The 17,846-nt window shown below is 39.7% G+C and overlaps 1 protein-coding gene across 2 annotated transcripts in view; it reads left to right on the forward strand.

Moving 5' to 3' along the window:
• The window catches only part of LOC146552183 (glutamate receptor ionotropic, NMDA 3B-like), a 94,956-nt gene that overhangs the window by 71,940 nt on the left and 5,170 nt on the right, over positions 1-17,846 (forward strand). For both annotated transcript variants that reach the window (XM_085256772.1, XM_085256773.1), the window contains exons 8-10: positions 1,655-1,770; positions 16,323-16,474; positions 17,670-17,834. In XM_085256772.1, the coding sequence (XP_085112898.1) occupies positions 1,655-1,770; positions 16,323-16,474; positions 17,670-17,834 (433 nt within the window). The remainder of the gene's footprint in view (positions 1-1,654; positions 1,771-16,322; positions 16,475-17,669; positions 17,835-17,846) is intronic.

Consider the following 17,846-nt stretch of genomic DNA (forward strand, 5'->3'; position numbering starts at 1 on the left):
ACCCACTTTGGTTTCTGGCAGCCTAAACTGTTTTGCCTTCAGCGGTCTTCTGGATTTAGCTTCTCCATCAGATTACTAGCAATCGAGGATGAGAGTGACAATACTTTTAGTATTCGCATTTAGTTTTTGTGGCATCTCATCGCTCATAGTTTTGCTGTTGAATAAAGAAAAGGGCTTATGAGAGAAAGATTAAATGTTTGGGCACAAGATTCTGTTTTGAGGCAGGTTTTTACATTTTACTTTATCATTTTATTTTATGTAAAATCGGATCGTTTTACCACGTTAGACCCCTTAAACTTCACATCAAAAACACTAGACTGGATTCACAGGGTACAAAAATAGTAAAAAAAAAATAATAATAATAATTTTATCCTGCCCATGTACTGTACCAAGCACAACCACAACGACGCACACAGTTCTCAGACACAATGCCTACTCCAGAGAGCACCAGCAGAGCTACTGAGATGGTGCATGTGCTGACTTTGTGATTCAAGTGGGAAGATAGAAAGCGCTTGTTCAGAGAAAGAGGATGAGAACAGAAAAGATGAAGGCGGCATTTGTTTGCGTGTGAGGCAAAGCAGAAGTCGAAGTCACAGCAGTGCAGAGAACTGGAGTAAGGCTGTAAAATACTGTGTTGGCAGAACTACTGACCCCAATACTGCAGTCAAATCTTAAAGAAGAAAAATCCCAAGCCTTCTCCTGGAGAGGCACGATACACATGCAGGTGCACACAAACATATAAGCTCAGAGGAAATTGTGCACACGTGTGCACATACACAAGCTTAGAGCTTACAGTTGTACCTGCTCACTCTCATGCCTATATATTTATAGGCATGCTCAAATACACACACACACACACAACTCTTATTCCAAGGCCGTGCATCGGGTAGCTTCCAACTCTCTTTAGTCCCAAAAGAACTCTCTATCCTCACTTTTCTCCCTGTGCATAGTATTTGACAGGTCTAGACAGAGAAAAACAGACTTTCCTTCTTCCCAGCACTGCAAAGACTTTGTAAAGTCAGCCTGTGTTTAGTGGTAAATGTCCTGAATAACAACAAGTTTCAGGTAATTTGATCAGTCTTGTCTATTTTTCCATTGGACTGACTATATTTGTACACGTCTTCTTTATGTCTTTCAAATCTGAGTTTATTTGTTCATTATTATCACTTTGAAAGTCTCTGCATCGAACGTATATACATATCTGTGTGTAGGTCTATCATTCAGACCCTGTCTGTTGAGCCTTATTTCCTGGAACTAATCCTCTGCCAACCATGGTCAGCAGCACAGGCTGCACACAGAGGAACAGTCTATAATTAAGGGTCAATCAGGGTCAATTGGATCGATATTGCCAGAGTAGGAAAGTCTTCAGCAGTGTGTATAATGCCTTATCAGTCCGCGACAGAGGATGTTGGTTTAGGTAATGATGTATGTGTTTACATAGTGTATTAGAATGCAGTTAATCTTATCCCCTGTATAAATGACACAGTGGCATAACAGCCCTAAATCCAAGGTTCCTGAGCAGGTCTGGAGATTTAGGAATTGTGTGGAAACAGAATCTGATTTGTAAAACCGAAGATTAATCGTCTTCAATTAATGTTACTCTCTCACTTCTTGTGATGTGTGTGTGTGCGTGTGTGTGTTGTTGGTGGTGAAGGACAGATCCTCCTGCCCTGGATGCATTCATCATGGATAAAGCCCTGTTGGACTATGAGGTCTCTATCGATGCAGACTGCAAACTGCTTACTGTGGGAAAGCCATTTGCTATTGAAGGTACAGACACTAGCACACACACACACACACTTGTTTTTATCACTTGTGAGGGCCCGTGGTTGTTGTTTGAAGCCAGTTTTTTAAAAAACAACTTGAAAGGTGTTGAAAAGCACTCATGCATACACATGCACACCCCAAAACTCTATAAAACAGTAACATTTATTCATGTAGTCACACACTTAGAGGTCCACTGAAACAATAATTCAGGTCAGGACTTTAACTCAGGGTTGGGGGATATATTAAAAATTTCTACTGACCTTTGCTAGTCTAGCTCTTTGACTGCTTATAGTATATATCCACAGGATATGTGTGGAAGGCCACACATGAGGTGTGGGCCACATGATCCTGCTCTCCAGAGTCAGTGCTGTGAGGATAGAGTCCTAGCTAATGCATGCATTTTTAAAGGCTCATTCCTCCTTGCTATGCTATCACTGGTCAAGTTGACTGTTCAAGGCAGGTCAAAGTGAATTTAAGGCAATGGGAGACCCATATAGATATAGATATATACAGATTCATTTCAAATGCTGTAGTCAGTCATGTAGTAGCTAAGGAAACAACATGACTGACAGAATAACACGGTGATTCACTGTGTGAACTTATAACGCTCCAGGGTAAAAGTATTCAACCATCTATTATTAACAAGACTGCCCAGTCAGAACACTTTGGACTTTGATGCTCAGACATTCCAAGAACATTTAAAAAACATGTAAAAAAAATCCACTGCCAATCAGAAAATAGCTAATGACCCCCACAGGGGGATATCAGATTCAAGTTCTTGCACACTGCTCCATGAATATGTGGGCTTACGCATGCTTATATCTGAGAGTCTGGCATTGATGTGTGTGCGTGATTCTTTTCTTGGTACACTTTATTTTTCTGCCCCAAAAACCATAATATTTTCAGAGACGTGCACGGAAAACATGTGCAGCTAAATTTGAATTTTTTTCCTTCTTTCCGGCATTTTCCTTCTGCACGTGTCACTGAGGTACTGTTGGAAAAGAAGAAATATAACAATAATAGAAGCTTTTAAATATTGTAAATAAGATTTATGTATGCAAAGAAATATATAATATATCTGTTTACAAGGTAAACAGCATTGCCCCTATTTGCAAAAAAGTCTAAAGGGCTTATATCACTCTTTTCTGGAGGCTTTAATACAAGACAAATTACACTGTGTGCTGTAGCCATTGATCATTTATATCAACAATAACTCATGTTTTTTGGCCAAGTAACTGATTACTTTACGTGATTATTATGGCCCCATATACTGGAAAAAGTTGCAACATAAGAAGTTGCAGTACTGTAGCAGTAGTAGGAGTTGCAGTGATGTGCACACACACACACACATACGCACACACAGGAGTAAATTATAACACTTTTAGAAATAAACTCTGCTGACGACCTGCCGAAAGAAATTATGTCCCAGCGCCAATAAATCTCAGGTTCTGCCGTTCGCCGAGATAAAGCATTCTAGCTATTATAGCAAGTTTTACAGTATTCTAGTCACATGCCGTCTGCACATATACACATTCTGAAGGTGACTTTGAAGTGAAATTTCTGCTAGCGCAACACATTTATTGGATATATCAAACATTTAACCTCTAACCCATTGTAGCTTAGTCACCAGGAGGTTTTTCTTTACTAGGATAGAATTGGCGCTGGGAGCTCACGCATGACCACATATGTTTATTTATGTCCACGCATATTACTGTAGGTGTGCGTTTGTGTGCTGGTGCATGCATTTGTGTATTTGATTCATATCAGACTTCTTTTCTCCTCATATCACTGATACAGGCACAAACAGGAACACAGACGATAAATAGAAGCTAGTACGGGTGCCACCTGGGACCAGACACTATCTTTGATACTATTTCTCTGTCAATCAAAGTGTCACCTCAGAAAGACCCCACTCCCACGTTCCCTACTTCCTCTACAGTCCTTGTTCACTGGAGATTATCTAGTGCTTTCTTCATTGCATTGTACAAAATGAGCCCAGGGACAGCGCTGAGCCATTACTCATGAATGTGAAGAAGGGAAAGCAGGTCTCATTGATATGTAGAGCGTGTCAGTTTGATGACTACTTGATTCACCGTCTACACAAATAAGTCATGCAAAGAATCTACACTTGTTCGAGTAGCTATTTTGCAGGAGTGAGGGAGAGTAGGATGGGGCTAAATAAAGAAAGAACAGGAAATTACACAGACAGGAAACATGAGACAAGTAAAACAAATAAGAGGGAGAACAGAAAAAAAACACGAGACGGAATAAAAGATTTTAAAAAGTAAGTAAGAACAACAAAAGTAAAGAAATCGGGGGCCAGTGAGTGAGGTGGGAGTTGAGCATAAGAAGGAGATAGAGGGCTTTCATTTGCCCACTGCCAGTTTGCTCCTTTCTGCACAGCTAGTGATAAAAGAGGCAGCCAACAGAGTCTCCTAATCAAGACAAACCTTCACCCCAAGCAGATGGGAGGGGAAGAAAGGACACAGAGTGGAAGAATGGAGCAAAGAAAGAGAGGAAGTGTTATTTTGTCTGTATGTGGATGCAAGCGGGATTTATAGAGCAGTTTGTGGTCAGGAGATACAGAGAGATGCTGGAACTGGGACTGTGGAGTCGCTCCAGGCAAGGTGCTCTGCTGAAATCTTCAGGCTGCTTAAGTGGAGGGAGATGCGGGGGTGTCGCCGTGCGTCTGTTTTCGCTGAGTGCTGTTGGGAGATGTTTACGACAGCCTAGACACACCCCATTAATAATATTGCCACTGAACACGCAGCCACTAGCTGCCCGCACGCATGTGTATGGGGTTGGTGTGCATGCGGAGCATGTGTCCCTGCGTGCATAAGTGGTCTGCACAAGCTCAGTCAAGCAGAACAAAGCACGTCTGAAGATCAAAACGAGGATGGCAAAGGATCCTGTTGGCGGGGTGAAAGTATTGTTGGTCGGGCAGCTCACGTCTGACGAGAGTGACGTACAGACACGTTTTTGTGTGTGTAGTTGTGTGTGACGTGTGCGCGTGCGTGCAGAAATGTGGCAGAGTCTGAAACAAAATTAAGCATTACTGACTTGATTACGTGATTAGTAGAAATGGGCAACTGTTGTGATTAATTAATAATAATTCAGCTTGATGTCTTATTTTATGTGACAGCAGTTTTTAGATTAAAGATGTCATCTTCTGAAATATTTAGAGGACTAGCTTAACAGGGGTTTTTTTTGTTTGTTTGTTTTTTTTTGGGGGGGGGGGGTGTTATTGAAGAAGAGATTAATCAAGAAAAATAATCATGAATATATATTTGATCCAACCCTATAACTGTGGATCTTGTTCACACATAGACACAAACCTTAAGAATCTTTTATCCAACCTGAAAAGATTAATATTTGATTGAATCCAGTTTTGCCCTCTTTCAAAAGCTAGAAATTCATGCCTCCTAGCCCCAGTCAATAACATAAAATATTTTTAAGTTGGAATTCAGTGAAATAAAAACTCGCACACACCATGAGATCAACAGGTATAAATAAGCAGAAGCTTCAGCAAACATCCATTCATCATCTTCTACTTATCAAAAGTTGAGTTGTGGTTGGAGCAGGCTAAGCAGGATATTCCTAATGTCCTTCTCCCCAGCAACACTTTCCATTTCCTCCTGGAGCATTCCTCCCAATCCAGATGAGATATATAATCTATCCTGTGGGTTGTGGGTCTACCCTGGGATCTCATCCCACTTGGATATGTGCAGAAACACTGCAGAGGGAGGCACCCAGGAGACATCCTAACCAGATGCCTAAACGGCTTCAACTGGCTCCTTTTAACACAGAGGAGCAGCAGTTCTACTTCAAGCTCCCCAGCCTATCTTTGAACTCATACACCCTTCAGAGGAAACTCATTACCCAGATCTCATGACCATCAGTGAGGTCTGAAATCTAGATGGACTGGTAAATTGAAAGCTTCACCTCTTAGCTCAGCCTTCTCTTTACTACAACAGTCCCAAAACAACCACAAAGATGCTGGATTAATCCGCTGGTCCACCTCACATTCCACCTTCCCATCACTCATAAGATCCCAGGATAGTTTAACTCCCCTTTCTGCTTCTCTCACCAGAACCCATTTTCCAGCAGAGAAACATGACCTCAGACTTTGAAAACCAGCAATATTTAAAGTGTCTGAAAACCTGTTTTCTCAGTTAGCTATTTAAAATCGAGTTAAATACAGAAATAGCTGAAGTTCGAAATGTGCTGGTTGTTTCTTTTAAAAATTGCCCCTGCTGCTTTTACCTGCACATCTCTTACCAATTTGAAGAAACAAAATTACAGATTAAAGCTGAAAGTGAAAGTGTCACTTGAAGGTCACATATCCATGCACCAAACAGGATTTTTCTCATATTTTAAGAGGTTGGTGGGATAACACATGCTATTTATGTTGCCTAGGAGATGCTGCTGAAACTAAATTGATGCAACCACTCTCACAGAAGCACCTGAGTTTGTAACTGCCTAACTCATGCAGGGTTACACAAGGTTATACGTTTATTTAGAGAGTGCACATTTCACGTTTTGCTTGGAGAGTAGGGCGTATTTAAAACTTTTTTATTAAATTACTGTATCTCCAAAAGACTGAAGTAAAAGTACATTAAAAAAAAACATGAAATAGGGAGCATGCTCTTTGATGTTTAATGTAACACAAGTCAAATTTACAGCAAATCCATTTGTTTTTCTTCAGTGAAATTTTAGGTTGCGTTCTTAGACTTTATATAAATGATGGCTGTAGGCACCATGACATTGGCTATTGTTTGGAAGCTTCAACTTTAGCACCTTGGTCACAGTTTTTCTCTATTTTACTCATTTGGATCATCTATTACTTCACCTTGATATATATTTTATAATTAGGGATGGGTACCGGTGTCCGGTGCCATGATGGCACCGGTTCTGACATAAACGGTAGTAACCAGACCGAAAAGCAGCGCACATTTCGGTGCTTTATTTCGGTGCTTTTTTTTCCTGAGCTGTGATACACTTCTAGCCAATCATTTTACGTTTCCGAGGACAGTAGGCGGGGCCAGGTACGTACGTTCTTTTATGCAGAGCTACAGATTAAAAATGCCCAAGGCGAAGCGGTCAAAAGTCTGGCTGTACTTCACAGCAAAATATGCAAAATCAGCAGCCTGCAACAAGTGCTTTAAGCTGTGTAACAGGGCAGCCCTTCGCGGCTGGAAACACAGTGAGACAGACCAAGGCAAGTGTAGTGGAACAAAGTATTTATTTGCTATATGGCTCTCCTTACAACAATTAACTTGTCGAGCTTCTTCACAGCACAAAAAATCCACCTCTAATGACAACTGGCAGCCTTAAATATGTTCAGCTGTCACAGACTTAACCATTATTCCACTCTCAGGTAAATTCTTAAATCCCAACCTTCCACCACAGTATACAATATATCAATAAGAATAAATAAATACATAAATACATCTTCACATTTACATATTAATAAATATTTCACACTTTAATGTTACACCAAACCCAATATTATAAAAACCCAGAAACCCAAGCACAAAAAGATTCACCACACTCTCTTTACCAATGGACTCTCCCGGAACCTTTAAATGGTGTCTGGACCCCCGGGGAAACATTTGCCCAAACACCTTGAAGAGGACACAGGCAAGAAAGGTGAGTAATCATTAACTTACAAACACTTATTTGCACCACTTTTATCCCTAGATTTCACACACACATTTGCCTTAGTTTTCCTTATTGGTAAACCTTAATCACAATCTCAATCACCATTCTTCTCTCCTGACAGACAACCACCACATTCCTTGATGAGGAGCAGCTGTGCAGGATCTGAAACAAGGCTACCAACAGATTTTAAAATTCCCAATAAATAGTCAATAAATATTTAAACTTCTTGTGTGCAAATCCATGCTTAAAGTGCAATGCTACATAAAGTGCTTGATAAGGTGCTTTTAATAAAGTGAAAGGTGTGCTCTAAAGTGCTATAAAGACAATACAATATAAATAAATGCAGTAAGGGAGTCCTCTTCCTTACAAGCTGATACTGTCAAAGGAAGTAACACCAAGAATCCGATGAAACACCTGGCGACGCATAGCGTTTTGTTTTTTTTTTAAAGCCGAGAAATGCGCCGTATTTGATGGCAGCAGCAGCCGTTCTTCTCTGCGTGAGTAGCTTAATGTTGTTCGTGTGTAATTTATGTTGAGTAGGCTAACCACGTTATTACATTAATGCATGTAAGGTGAACTAGCAAACACCATCATAGCTACATGCGGCTGTCTTCTTGTTTGATGGCAGATACTCCCTTCACCCTGGCCAAAAAGGCTAAAATGACCAAAGAAAAAGAGGGAAACAGCTAAACATGAGAGGTTTTTGGACAAAGTTTGTATTTTTTTCCATTGTTTAAGCACTGCTTCCAGCTAAGAGTGATACCATATATGCCCCATAGCTGCAGAAAAGGCTAACATTGTTATCTTTTTACAAAACCAGCTGAATATGAGAGGGTTTTGGACCAATTTTGTGTTCTCCATTCTTTAAGCACCGGTTTGAGCACCGTTTGAGCACCGGCACCGTTTCAAAAGTACCGATTTGGCACCGGTATCGGATAAAACCTAAACGATACCCATCCCTATTTATAATATTCCTCCAACTGTACTTTAAATTTCCTTCTTAGTAGCTTTCACACAATTGGAAAAACTACACCTACAAAGTAGCAAGAAAACCCACCTGTGCACAAAAAAACATGTGCTTTACTTTTCAAACAGTAACCAATGTAAGAGTAAAACACCTGCAAATAGTCAAACCTCAATAACAGCAATGAATGTAGGCAATGAGCCATGAAAGTGACTTAATACAACCCATACTCACTAATAAGCTGGTGTGCTTAGGGGAACATGAACCCAATATTAAATGCACTTTTTACAAAAAATGTAACTGTAAAGTTTGAACAGATCATCTGTGTTTTTGAAATAAGCTGAGCTTTTTACAAACCCAGTGCTTTTAAGTAAAACTCGACGGGCACCGGTGTGTCTTTGAGTGTGTGGGGGGATTTGAGTGACAGTGAAAATGCGAACGTCTGGGGGAAAGAATCAAAACAAATGACAAGTGACTGCCCACTTGCATTTCAGTATTTGACTGAGTGCTCTAAAGAATTGTGGATGGAGATATGCTGATGACAGAAAAATGCTCTCTGTCTGCTTGAAAGAAAAAAAAAAGCATGAGGAGCGAGACATACAGAGACAAAGCAGTGGACTCGGGAGAGGAGCCGAGAGATAAAGAGAAGAATGAACTGAAGCAGAAATTGAACGAACGCGAAGGGATGACAGAGATAAAGAGTGGACTAACAGAGGAAGAGACCAGCGGCAATGGTGGGAGAGAAAAGACATTGGATGGGGAAAGAGAAAGGATGAGGGGGGAAGAGAAGACGAAAGGAAGAAGAATGAGAAAGGAAGGGTCGGTAAAGTAAGGAAAGAGCAAAGGGATGGAGGCTTTGGCAGTCTTTGTCATGTAGGAAGCAGAGTGTGACAGCTACGTGAACCTTCGCTATTCTCTGTTTCTGTCCACAACCCCCATCGGGCTCATACACCTTGACAGCCCCATAACACACATACACACACATAAACACACTGACAAACAGCTGCCAAGTCTGAGCCAGCCACACACACACAGAGAGACACACACAAAACCCCTGTTGGTATGACTGTGTCTGTGACTGCAGTACAGATGAAATGAAACAAACAATCCCTGGAGGTTTGGTATAGCAATAAATTTTAAAGAGGGTCTTCTCTTTTGAGTCAAAGCTGAGGAACACATTTCTTTCACTTTTCACCTGTAGAAATAGTGGTCGTAATGCAAAACAGATCCCTTTTGAGTAAGTTGTGAAGGGCAGAGAGGCAATCCTCTCCAGCTATTAAACAACACTTGAATGTGCTGCTATAGAAATTAAAGCAATAAACACTGGTGGAAGATTGTACTTAAATGTGTGACTTAATTAAAAATATTAGAGTTATATAATTTTATTGCCGTAACTACTCTGTATTTTATTGCTTTGTCTGCTCTCATTATTCCAACTGCTGCTGCTGGTGTTTTAAGCAAAAGGGGAAACTTCTAAGGCATTACCAAACAATTGATGATGATGAAGAAGAAACAATTTCTATAAATAAAAAACAGATTAATATTTAATGCACTACAATAATGATTTGCATTACTGGCTGCATAATTAGATAGACCTTTTAAGCTATCAGTTTCACATCTGTGACATTTAACTCTAGTTGAACTGTACTGTACACCCCTTGGTTTGTCTAAAAAAACAAAGCCGCGAGGATGTGTAAAAGAATTAATATAACTACAATCATGCAGTCATTAAAAATTGTACAAACACAACAAATCACATTAAACCTCAGGAAGTAGTAAGAGGGTAATAAAAAACAGAATAATTTGTGTTTATGCAAAAAAAAAAAAAACACATTTAATGGAGTAGCTTACAACCATTTAAAGGTGCAGTTAGTAATTTTTATTTAGGTTATTTAATAGGAAAAAAGATATTATGCTCACAAATATACTTAGATTAGTGTGTAATTACATCTCCCAACAAACTGATGCTGTCTCAAGTGTGTACATGTGCGTGTGCATGTACATGTCTATGCATAGGAATAGTAGTGGTAGAATAGTTATGTTAAGCTATATAGTTTATGTCTTGGATATTTCCACAACCATATCCATAATCACATACTGTGTATGCTACCGTTGTATATAGTGTATTATCTTACTTATTTTTATTTGTTTGTATTTTATTTGTATTTTTTGTATTTTCCTTCTGATATCTGTACCTGAGCTGAGCTAACGCAAAAATTTTCCAGGCGTGGGATCAATAAAGTCTTATCTTATCTTATCTTATTAAATAAACTATTAAAAAACACATATAATAGGAGCAGGCACGGGTTTGTGGAAGCCACCATTTTCCTCATTAAATTTAAACGCAGCAGCCAAAAAGGACATGTCCCTTCCAACTAATCGTATTTGATGGAATAAGTCTTTTTTTTTTAACTTAATGTGGCTAGAGACCACCCTTATAAATAGTACACCAAAGGCAAAGAAGAGCAGATTAGACATGCAACCATTTCTGGACAGATGACAAGAGCTGGCTATACAACAACAGCTGGTTTTAAGCTAGCATTATGCCAGCTAATATTAGGTTTGAGTGTCCAAAAAGTCCACTAACAGTAGCTACGAGCAGCAAGAACAGCAGTCTTACTGACAGAAAAGTTCAGCATATCCTCAGTTCACCTCAGTATCCTTGTCATCGGTCAGAATGAGCGTCTCTGACTCATATTGGACTCGTACTGGACTCCTGTCACAAGGTTTTACAGTTTCCAACAGAGTAAATAAAGGTGGATGCTTCTCATCCGGCATTGGCAGCTGACGTAAACAGAGGATAGACAGCCTGCACAGTCAAGGAACAAATCTAGGGTTGATCCAGATTCGGTCCAGACAGCAGTACAAATACACTGGCTAGTCTCAGCCCAGCTCTTATGCCGTACAGTCTGTGCACAGTCTAAGTTTGTCCTAATAGGAGCCACCATAGCTGGGATAATGCACTCGAATTGGGCAAGGTAAGAAAACAGAACTCAGTTAACACCAATCTGCAATCTATTGACATCTAGTGGTGACATTTTTACACACAGTAACTTTAATTAGATAATTAAGATGATTTGGCATAAAAAGAAAAACAGAGGATATTACTTTCTATTCTATCTAGGACATGACTATTGAAACGGTGCATGGGAAAATACTTGACAAAATAGGATTTTGGCATCTGTGGTAAATAGTATTTAAAAATTCAGAGAATCCAGAAATAAGGCTGAAAGGGATAAGGCTGAAACTAGTAATGAATGGCCGTGATCTTCGAACTCTGAGGCAGCACTGCATTTAAAACAGGCACCATTCTGAAGTGGAAATCACTGGGTGATGAATGACCACTGAGCAGATGGATTCAAATGGCAGAGGCAGACTATGGTGCAGACCAACCATTCGGTGAGTCATTCACCCCAAACAATTTACAATTCATAGACATGAAAACATGGTCTGGCTGAGGATCACCTTTGGACTCCACCAGCATCAGCATACATGAATGTTGGTACTGTCAAATTTAAAATTAGCTTCTTTTTTTTTATTAAATAAAATGAACAAAATGAATTTCTTTTGTTTCAATATTTGAAACAATATTTGAAACTAAATTAACTAAAGATAAGGTGCAAATTATTTGCAAATGATTGCATCTATTGTTTTCATATTCTACAGAACATTTCAACTTTGTTTTGGCAGCATTCTGGAACATAACAATGACTGCATCAGTATATAGCATGTAATGGGCAAAAGATTTGTACTATACAAAGGTCTCAGACTACCCCTCAATTCTTATGATTTTGCTAGGGAAAAAGAAATGGTGATGAAGTGTGCAAAAATACGTGGAAACATAGTATATCAGTATATAAGGCAGAAACAGAGTTGGCGCAATTCTTATGAGCTTGGATGTCAGTATTTGGTATGACCACCTTTCTTCTTCAACACAGCGTGAACTCTCTCAGGCCAGCTTGTCATATCTTTAGGTAGTCCTCAGGAATAGTTCCCCAGGCTTCTTGAAGGACATTCACGCTCTTCTTTGGATGTCAGCTGCCTTTTTTTTTTATTCTCTGTCAAGATGATCCCACGCTGCTTTAATACTGTTGAGGGCTGGGCTCTAAGGAGGCCAGTCTATGACTGATAGTGTTCCATTATGTGTTTTTCTAGCCAGGTATGCTTTTACTGCAATGACAGTGAGATCATTGACATGCTGAAAAAATTAAGCCGTTGCCAGTCAAGTTCTTTTCAGATACTAGTGCATGATGGATCAAAATCTGACTGAACTTTTTTTTGTTCATAATTCCATCAGTTTTGACAAGATCTCCACTGGCCAGAGCTGTGGAAAAGTCCTTGGAATTGAGGGTGTTATGCACACTCATGCGTGTGTGTGCATGAGCACAGCTGGGGGTGAAGTGTACTAGAAACCTCACAGTATCTTCCAACTATAAGGTATCTTAAGACACAGCAGTCAAAACCTTTATGTATCTATTTTTTGCATTTGGCATGATGCATCCCCAGCACCCCTACTTCCCACAGCCTTGCCACTGGCTGAAATTTTACCCCAAATCATAACGGAAGCTGCTCCATGTTTTACCTCTTTCCTCCTGACCTCCTGACCTCCTGCAATCATATTGACAATGATCTAAACCAGAGATTTCAAATTTCTTTTTTCCCTGTTTCCATTTCTTAAGAATGTCTTCTTCACAGCCTCCCTTCCACTGAGACCATTTCTGGAGAGGCTTTTACAGACAGTACATGGATCAACTGATTAACCAGATGCATCAGTCAGTTCTTTACTGGAATTTTTCCTATTTCTTGAGGAAATGACTTTCAGATAGTATTCATGTGTTGTAGTTACCCCCTTTTTTGTCCTCCATTTGTCCAATTTCCTTTTATGCTTGAATGATTTGTAAGTCAGTGTTAAGTGGCTTAACAATCAAACAAAATTCATCTGAAAATGTCCAGATACAAGGGTTGGAGTGAAAATGAGTCAAAGAAAACCTGAAGAAATATGTTCTACACCAGTTTAAAAATATATATTCTGGCTCCTTGTTAGCAAAATATAAAGACATGAAGGATGACTTAAGAGTCTTCCACAGAAGTGTATGAAAAAACAGTCTAAAACTATACCTGATTTTGACATTTTGTATATTTAATCAGATAAAAAAAAGACATACTTTTATTTATTCTGTATTTTTTTCACTTCAAGATGTTTTTTCTTCACCATCCATGATGTAAAAGTGAAAAGTACTTATTAATACTGTCAAGAAAGTGATGCGATAACTACCTCCGACAGAAAGCTACACTTACATAATTAGAAAGGAACACTATCATCAGAGCTACCCGCTGTGGCGACCCCTCGTGAATAAGGGAGCAGCTAAGGTAGCTTTCTTTCTTTTTTAGTGTCACCAGAAGAACGGGATTCATAAAAGGGCTATAATATCAGTATGGTATCAATTTCCTGTGCACATGGAGTGGAACCAACCTTTGTTTGGCCTTTCAACAAAATAAGGTCTTGTATCTGTAACTGGAGGGTGTGAATGTGAAGTGAGCCCAGAGTGGATGATCAGCATCAGGCTTTGAAAAGTGTTTTGCAGCTAGTAGCTCTGGTGAGGCTTGGTGAGAGGAAGGTGTTTTATTTTTTACAGAATCTGTAAGTCTAGTTCCAGATTTAGAAAGATTGTGCTCACTTTAAAATATATTTCAAACAGGATATGCAAATGGCGTAAAACCTATAAAAACCTCTAAAGTAATATGCTATAGTGTTATAAATCTTATTTCTACAGTGGAGCACAATGTAGTGAAATTTAAGGGAGAAAAGGCTAAAGCAGAAATGAAATGGAAAAAAGACACCATTAACATTCATTTAGAGGGGCAAGAGAAGGGAGTTTGATGCACAAGTGAAGAATAATAACACAAGAAGTTAATTTTGACATTTTCACATCTACTACATTTACTCCTCACAGCAGAACCAGAAGTCCAAGATGTTGTGTTGGACCAAGACCTCATAAAGAGAATTTCATTTACATAAAAGTAATTTACAAGACAATAATTCATCACCACGGTCTGAGCACTGCCATGTGACTGTAACCAAAGGGAATCTAACCAACATAAGAAGCAGTCAGGTAAAATATGTATATTTGCATACTTGCCACTGAAGGAACTCTAAAGGGTGGAGTCAGATTTGATCCCACTCCATTCCTTAAGCTGGGATCAGACTATTTGATATCAGCCTTAAAATGGCCTGACTCACAGAGAATGGGGTGGAGTTGGAGCATTTGGAATGGAAATGAGTATCAGATGTGACATATACAATTTGTCTAGAATGCCTTATAAGGTCTCAAGAGGCAGACCTAACTATTTTCATTATCATAAATAGAATTAAAAATTCAAGAATCATACATGTTTCTAAAACTGACTTTCCAAACAGCTGCAAACTCCATTCTGAGTTATGTTGGCGAGAAGCACATTTTCTCTCCAGCAACGTAGCTTTCGACTTACAAGACTGATGAAGACTGTGTAAGCAAGTAAAGTAGACTGTGGAGATATAATCTTAAATTCCTTTCCTTTCCACTCTCATGTTGTTAGGGTTTGTCACCAGAACCACTTTGTTACATAGAAAAATCTCATACCATGTCACACAGGTATATTTATTTCAGCAGCAAAGAAGGGGACAGAACACGTGCATTCATCCTCCTGATAAAAACATGAAAAGAAAGAAACACCACAACATTACTCATTGAAGAAGCCTCTAATAAGGCTGGGTATTTGTTAAATCCACCAAAATATGATTATGAATTATGAGTTAATACAGCTCCGCCAGATGGGAAAAGGAGGAAGAGTTCCAACACGAGGATGTTTTTTCTTTCTCAAAATGTCTGAAAACCAAGTTCTAAGGCACTGCTGAGAGTTTAGAAAGGTTGTTCCCAGTTTACTAACTACTCTCAGAATAAGAAGAAAATAATTTTATCTTAAATCAGCCTCGATTCTCGCTCCATAAGCTCATCACTGATGCGTTTGACATGTTTCGAAATCACAGGAAGTTTTGAACATATGCGGAAATCTTTCTGAAACACATCTAAGTTACTGAGATAAAATCATTAATCATCTATGCGCATTTAAGCAATTTTCTTCCCCAAACTCAAGACACAGAAGCAGACTGATATCAGACAGAGCTGCCAGCTTGTTACACTCTGACCCTGAAGTCTGAAACCAAACAAACATAAAAGAGTAGAAAAGACTAAATCGTGTCTCAGCGGGGATGATATTAAATTAGAACATTTAAGAATAATTATTTGAAACCCTGATGGTTGGCAGCTCTTTCTGCATCTAAAACAAGCACTAGTAGGGAAAATTAATTGAATGGGAACTTTAAAAAGGAAAGACTAATGAAGAACGACTGCTACATTTTCCTGAAGGTCACACGGGTCATGAAAGACCACTTGGTTGTGTGTCTTGATCACCTATTGCTATACCTCTGGGAATAACATCTAATCTTTTCTATGCTTTAGATCTGATTAGAGTTTGTAGTTATAAACTTCTTGGGTAATATCGAAAGAAGCTTCAAACAACGCAATACTTAAAGTTGATCCACTGTGTGTTCTGTAATACAACCTCCAACAGCTTTAGCTGGGGGGGGTTTCCACTTTTATACAGAGCTGTTGTCCAGGTGAATCTTGGGACACTGTATTTGCACTCTATAGGTGGAAATACTTTGCCAGAAAACATAGTTTATTTATGATTCAATCTGAAGACTGTAAACCGTAAATCTTCTTTTTCCAGAGGCCATCTGCCCTTTGGCAAAGTGCAACTGTCTGACTTTGGTTTTACTGCAAAAAAAAAAACACCGAGTTAGACACTATCTTCCTGAGGCATGACTGTAGCTCTCAGGTTGGTTACCTTTAGCACACGTATTTACATCTGTGTCTGTGTCCTCTTTCAGGCTATGGTATTGGCCTTCCCCAGGGTTCTCCTCTAACCCGTAATGTGTCAGAGTTCGTCAGTCGCTACAAGTCTGACGGTTTCATGGACATGCTACACGACAAATGGTATAAGGTTGTACCCTGCGGAAAGAGAGTCTTTGCAGTCACTGAGGTAAGTCATCCGTGGGAGTGTGTGTTCATGAATTGTGTACGTGTGTTGTGTGTTAAGCAAAGCCTTCTGCTGCTGTACTTCTATAAATGAGTCTCCCTTTGGGACACAGACTGGATTGCCTGCCAGCTAGGCACACATACACTGACAGACAATTTCACACACACACACACACACAAACAAAGACATACAATCACATAAACTGACCTTAACCAGAGTTACAGGCACGCACTGTCTGAGTGTCGATTCTTATTTGTATCGTGTGGGTGCTCTGAGTTCTTGCCCTCCCTTTTACTTGCACTCCTTTTAAAGGACTGGAAATCTCTAGACAGAGCAAAATGTCCGTATCTACATCTCTTGTTTGCGAATCGAGAAGCTATTCAACTCCCTTTGGCCATCTCTTTTAAATCCCACTTCAAAGTTAAACCATAATATAGCAACAAATGCAATTATGCAGTCATAGGTTTCTCCAGTGAAACGAAAACCTTAACTTCACCCTGCATCGGAAAGCTATTACTTTTCATCCCATTTGAAGCGCAGAGAGCTGGCTACTTTCTAACAATGTAGGCGTTGGTGTGAACCTGCCCTCTGGATTAGGAGCAAAAGGAGGTCAGTGTTGTCACTGATGAATTTGTGGTGTCAGCATGGGGCTAATTGCCATCGGAGACAGTGCAGAAATGAGTCGGGTGGAGGAAACATGATTAGAGAGCATTGCTCTTGTCCCTGCCTCTTCCACTTCCTCCAGGCCGATGAATGCCTCATACGAGATAGACATTATGTCAGGGTGGGTTTAGGCAAATCAAATAGGGAAAAGCTGCTCTTCAATTAACCATCGTCTCTTTTTACCATCTCTGTACTAACTGCTGTTTCTTCCTATTACTCTCTTTTATGCCTCCCCCGTTTTCTCTGCTGCCGCGCTGCTCTGCACCCTTTTCTTTCCAAAAATGTCTTTTACGCTGTTGTCCTCTTCTCTTGACTAATATTCTTATGGGCTTACACGGCCAAACTAGATACACAACAGCAGAATATCAAGTGCTCGTTTACAAAAAGTGGCCTAAATGGTAATTATGTAAATATAAATCATCAATCTCTGTATTTTCCTCTCTGTCGGCTTAAGTCTTCAGTAATCTGTGTCACTCCCCCAACTTCTCCCTCACTCTCTCTCTTTCATGCTCTCTTTCTGTCACCGCCCCCTCAGACTCTACAGATGGGAATCCAGCATTTCTCAGGCCTGTTCGTGTTGTTATGCATGGGGGTAGGTGGAGCCTTGCTGACCTTGGCAGGTGAACACACTTTCTATCACCTGGTCATCCCTCGCCTCCGGCGTAGCCACACACTTCAGTACTGGCTGCACACCAGCCAGGTGAGTAAACAT

The sequence above is a fragment of the Mchenga conophoros genome, linkage group LG19, assembly GCF_057382185.1.
Source record: "Mchenga conophoros isolate Kocher_MC1m ecotype Shallow Benthic linkage group LG19, M_conophoros_male_GT1.1, whole genome shotgun sequence".
Classification (NCBI taxonomy): domain Eukaryota; kingdom Metazoa; phylum Chordata; class Actinopteri; order Cichliformes; family Cichlidae; genus Mchenga; species Mchenga conophoros.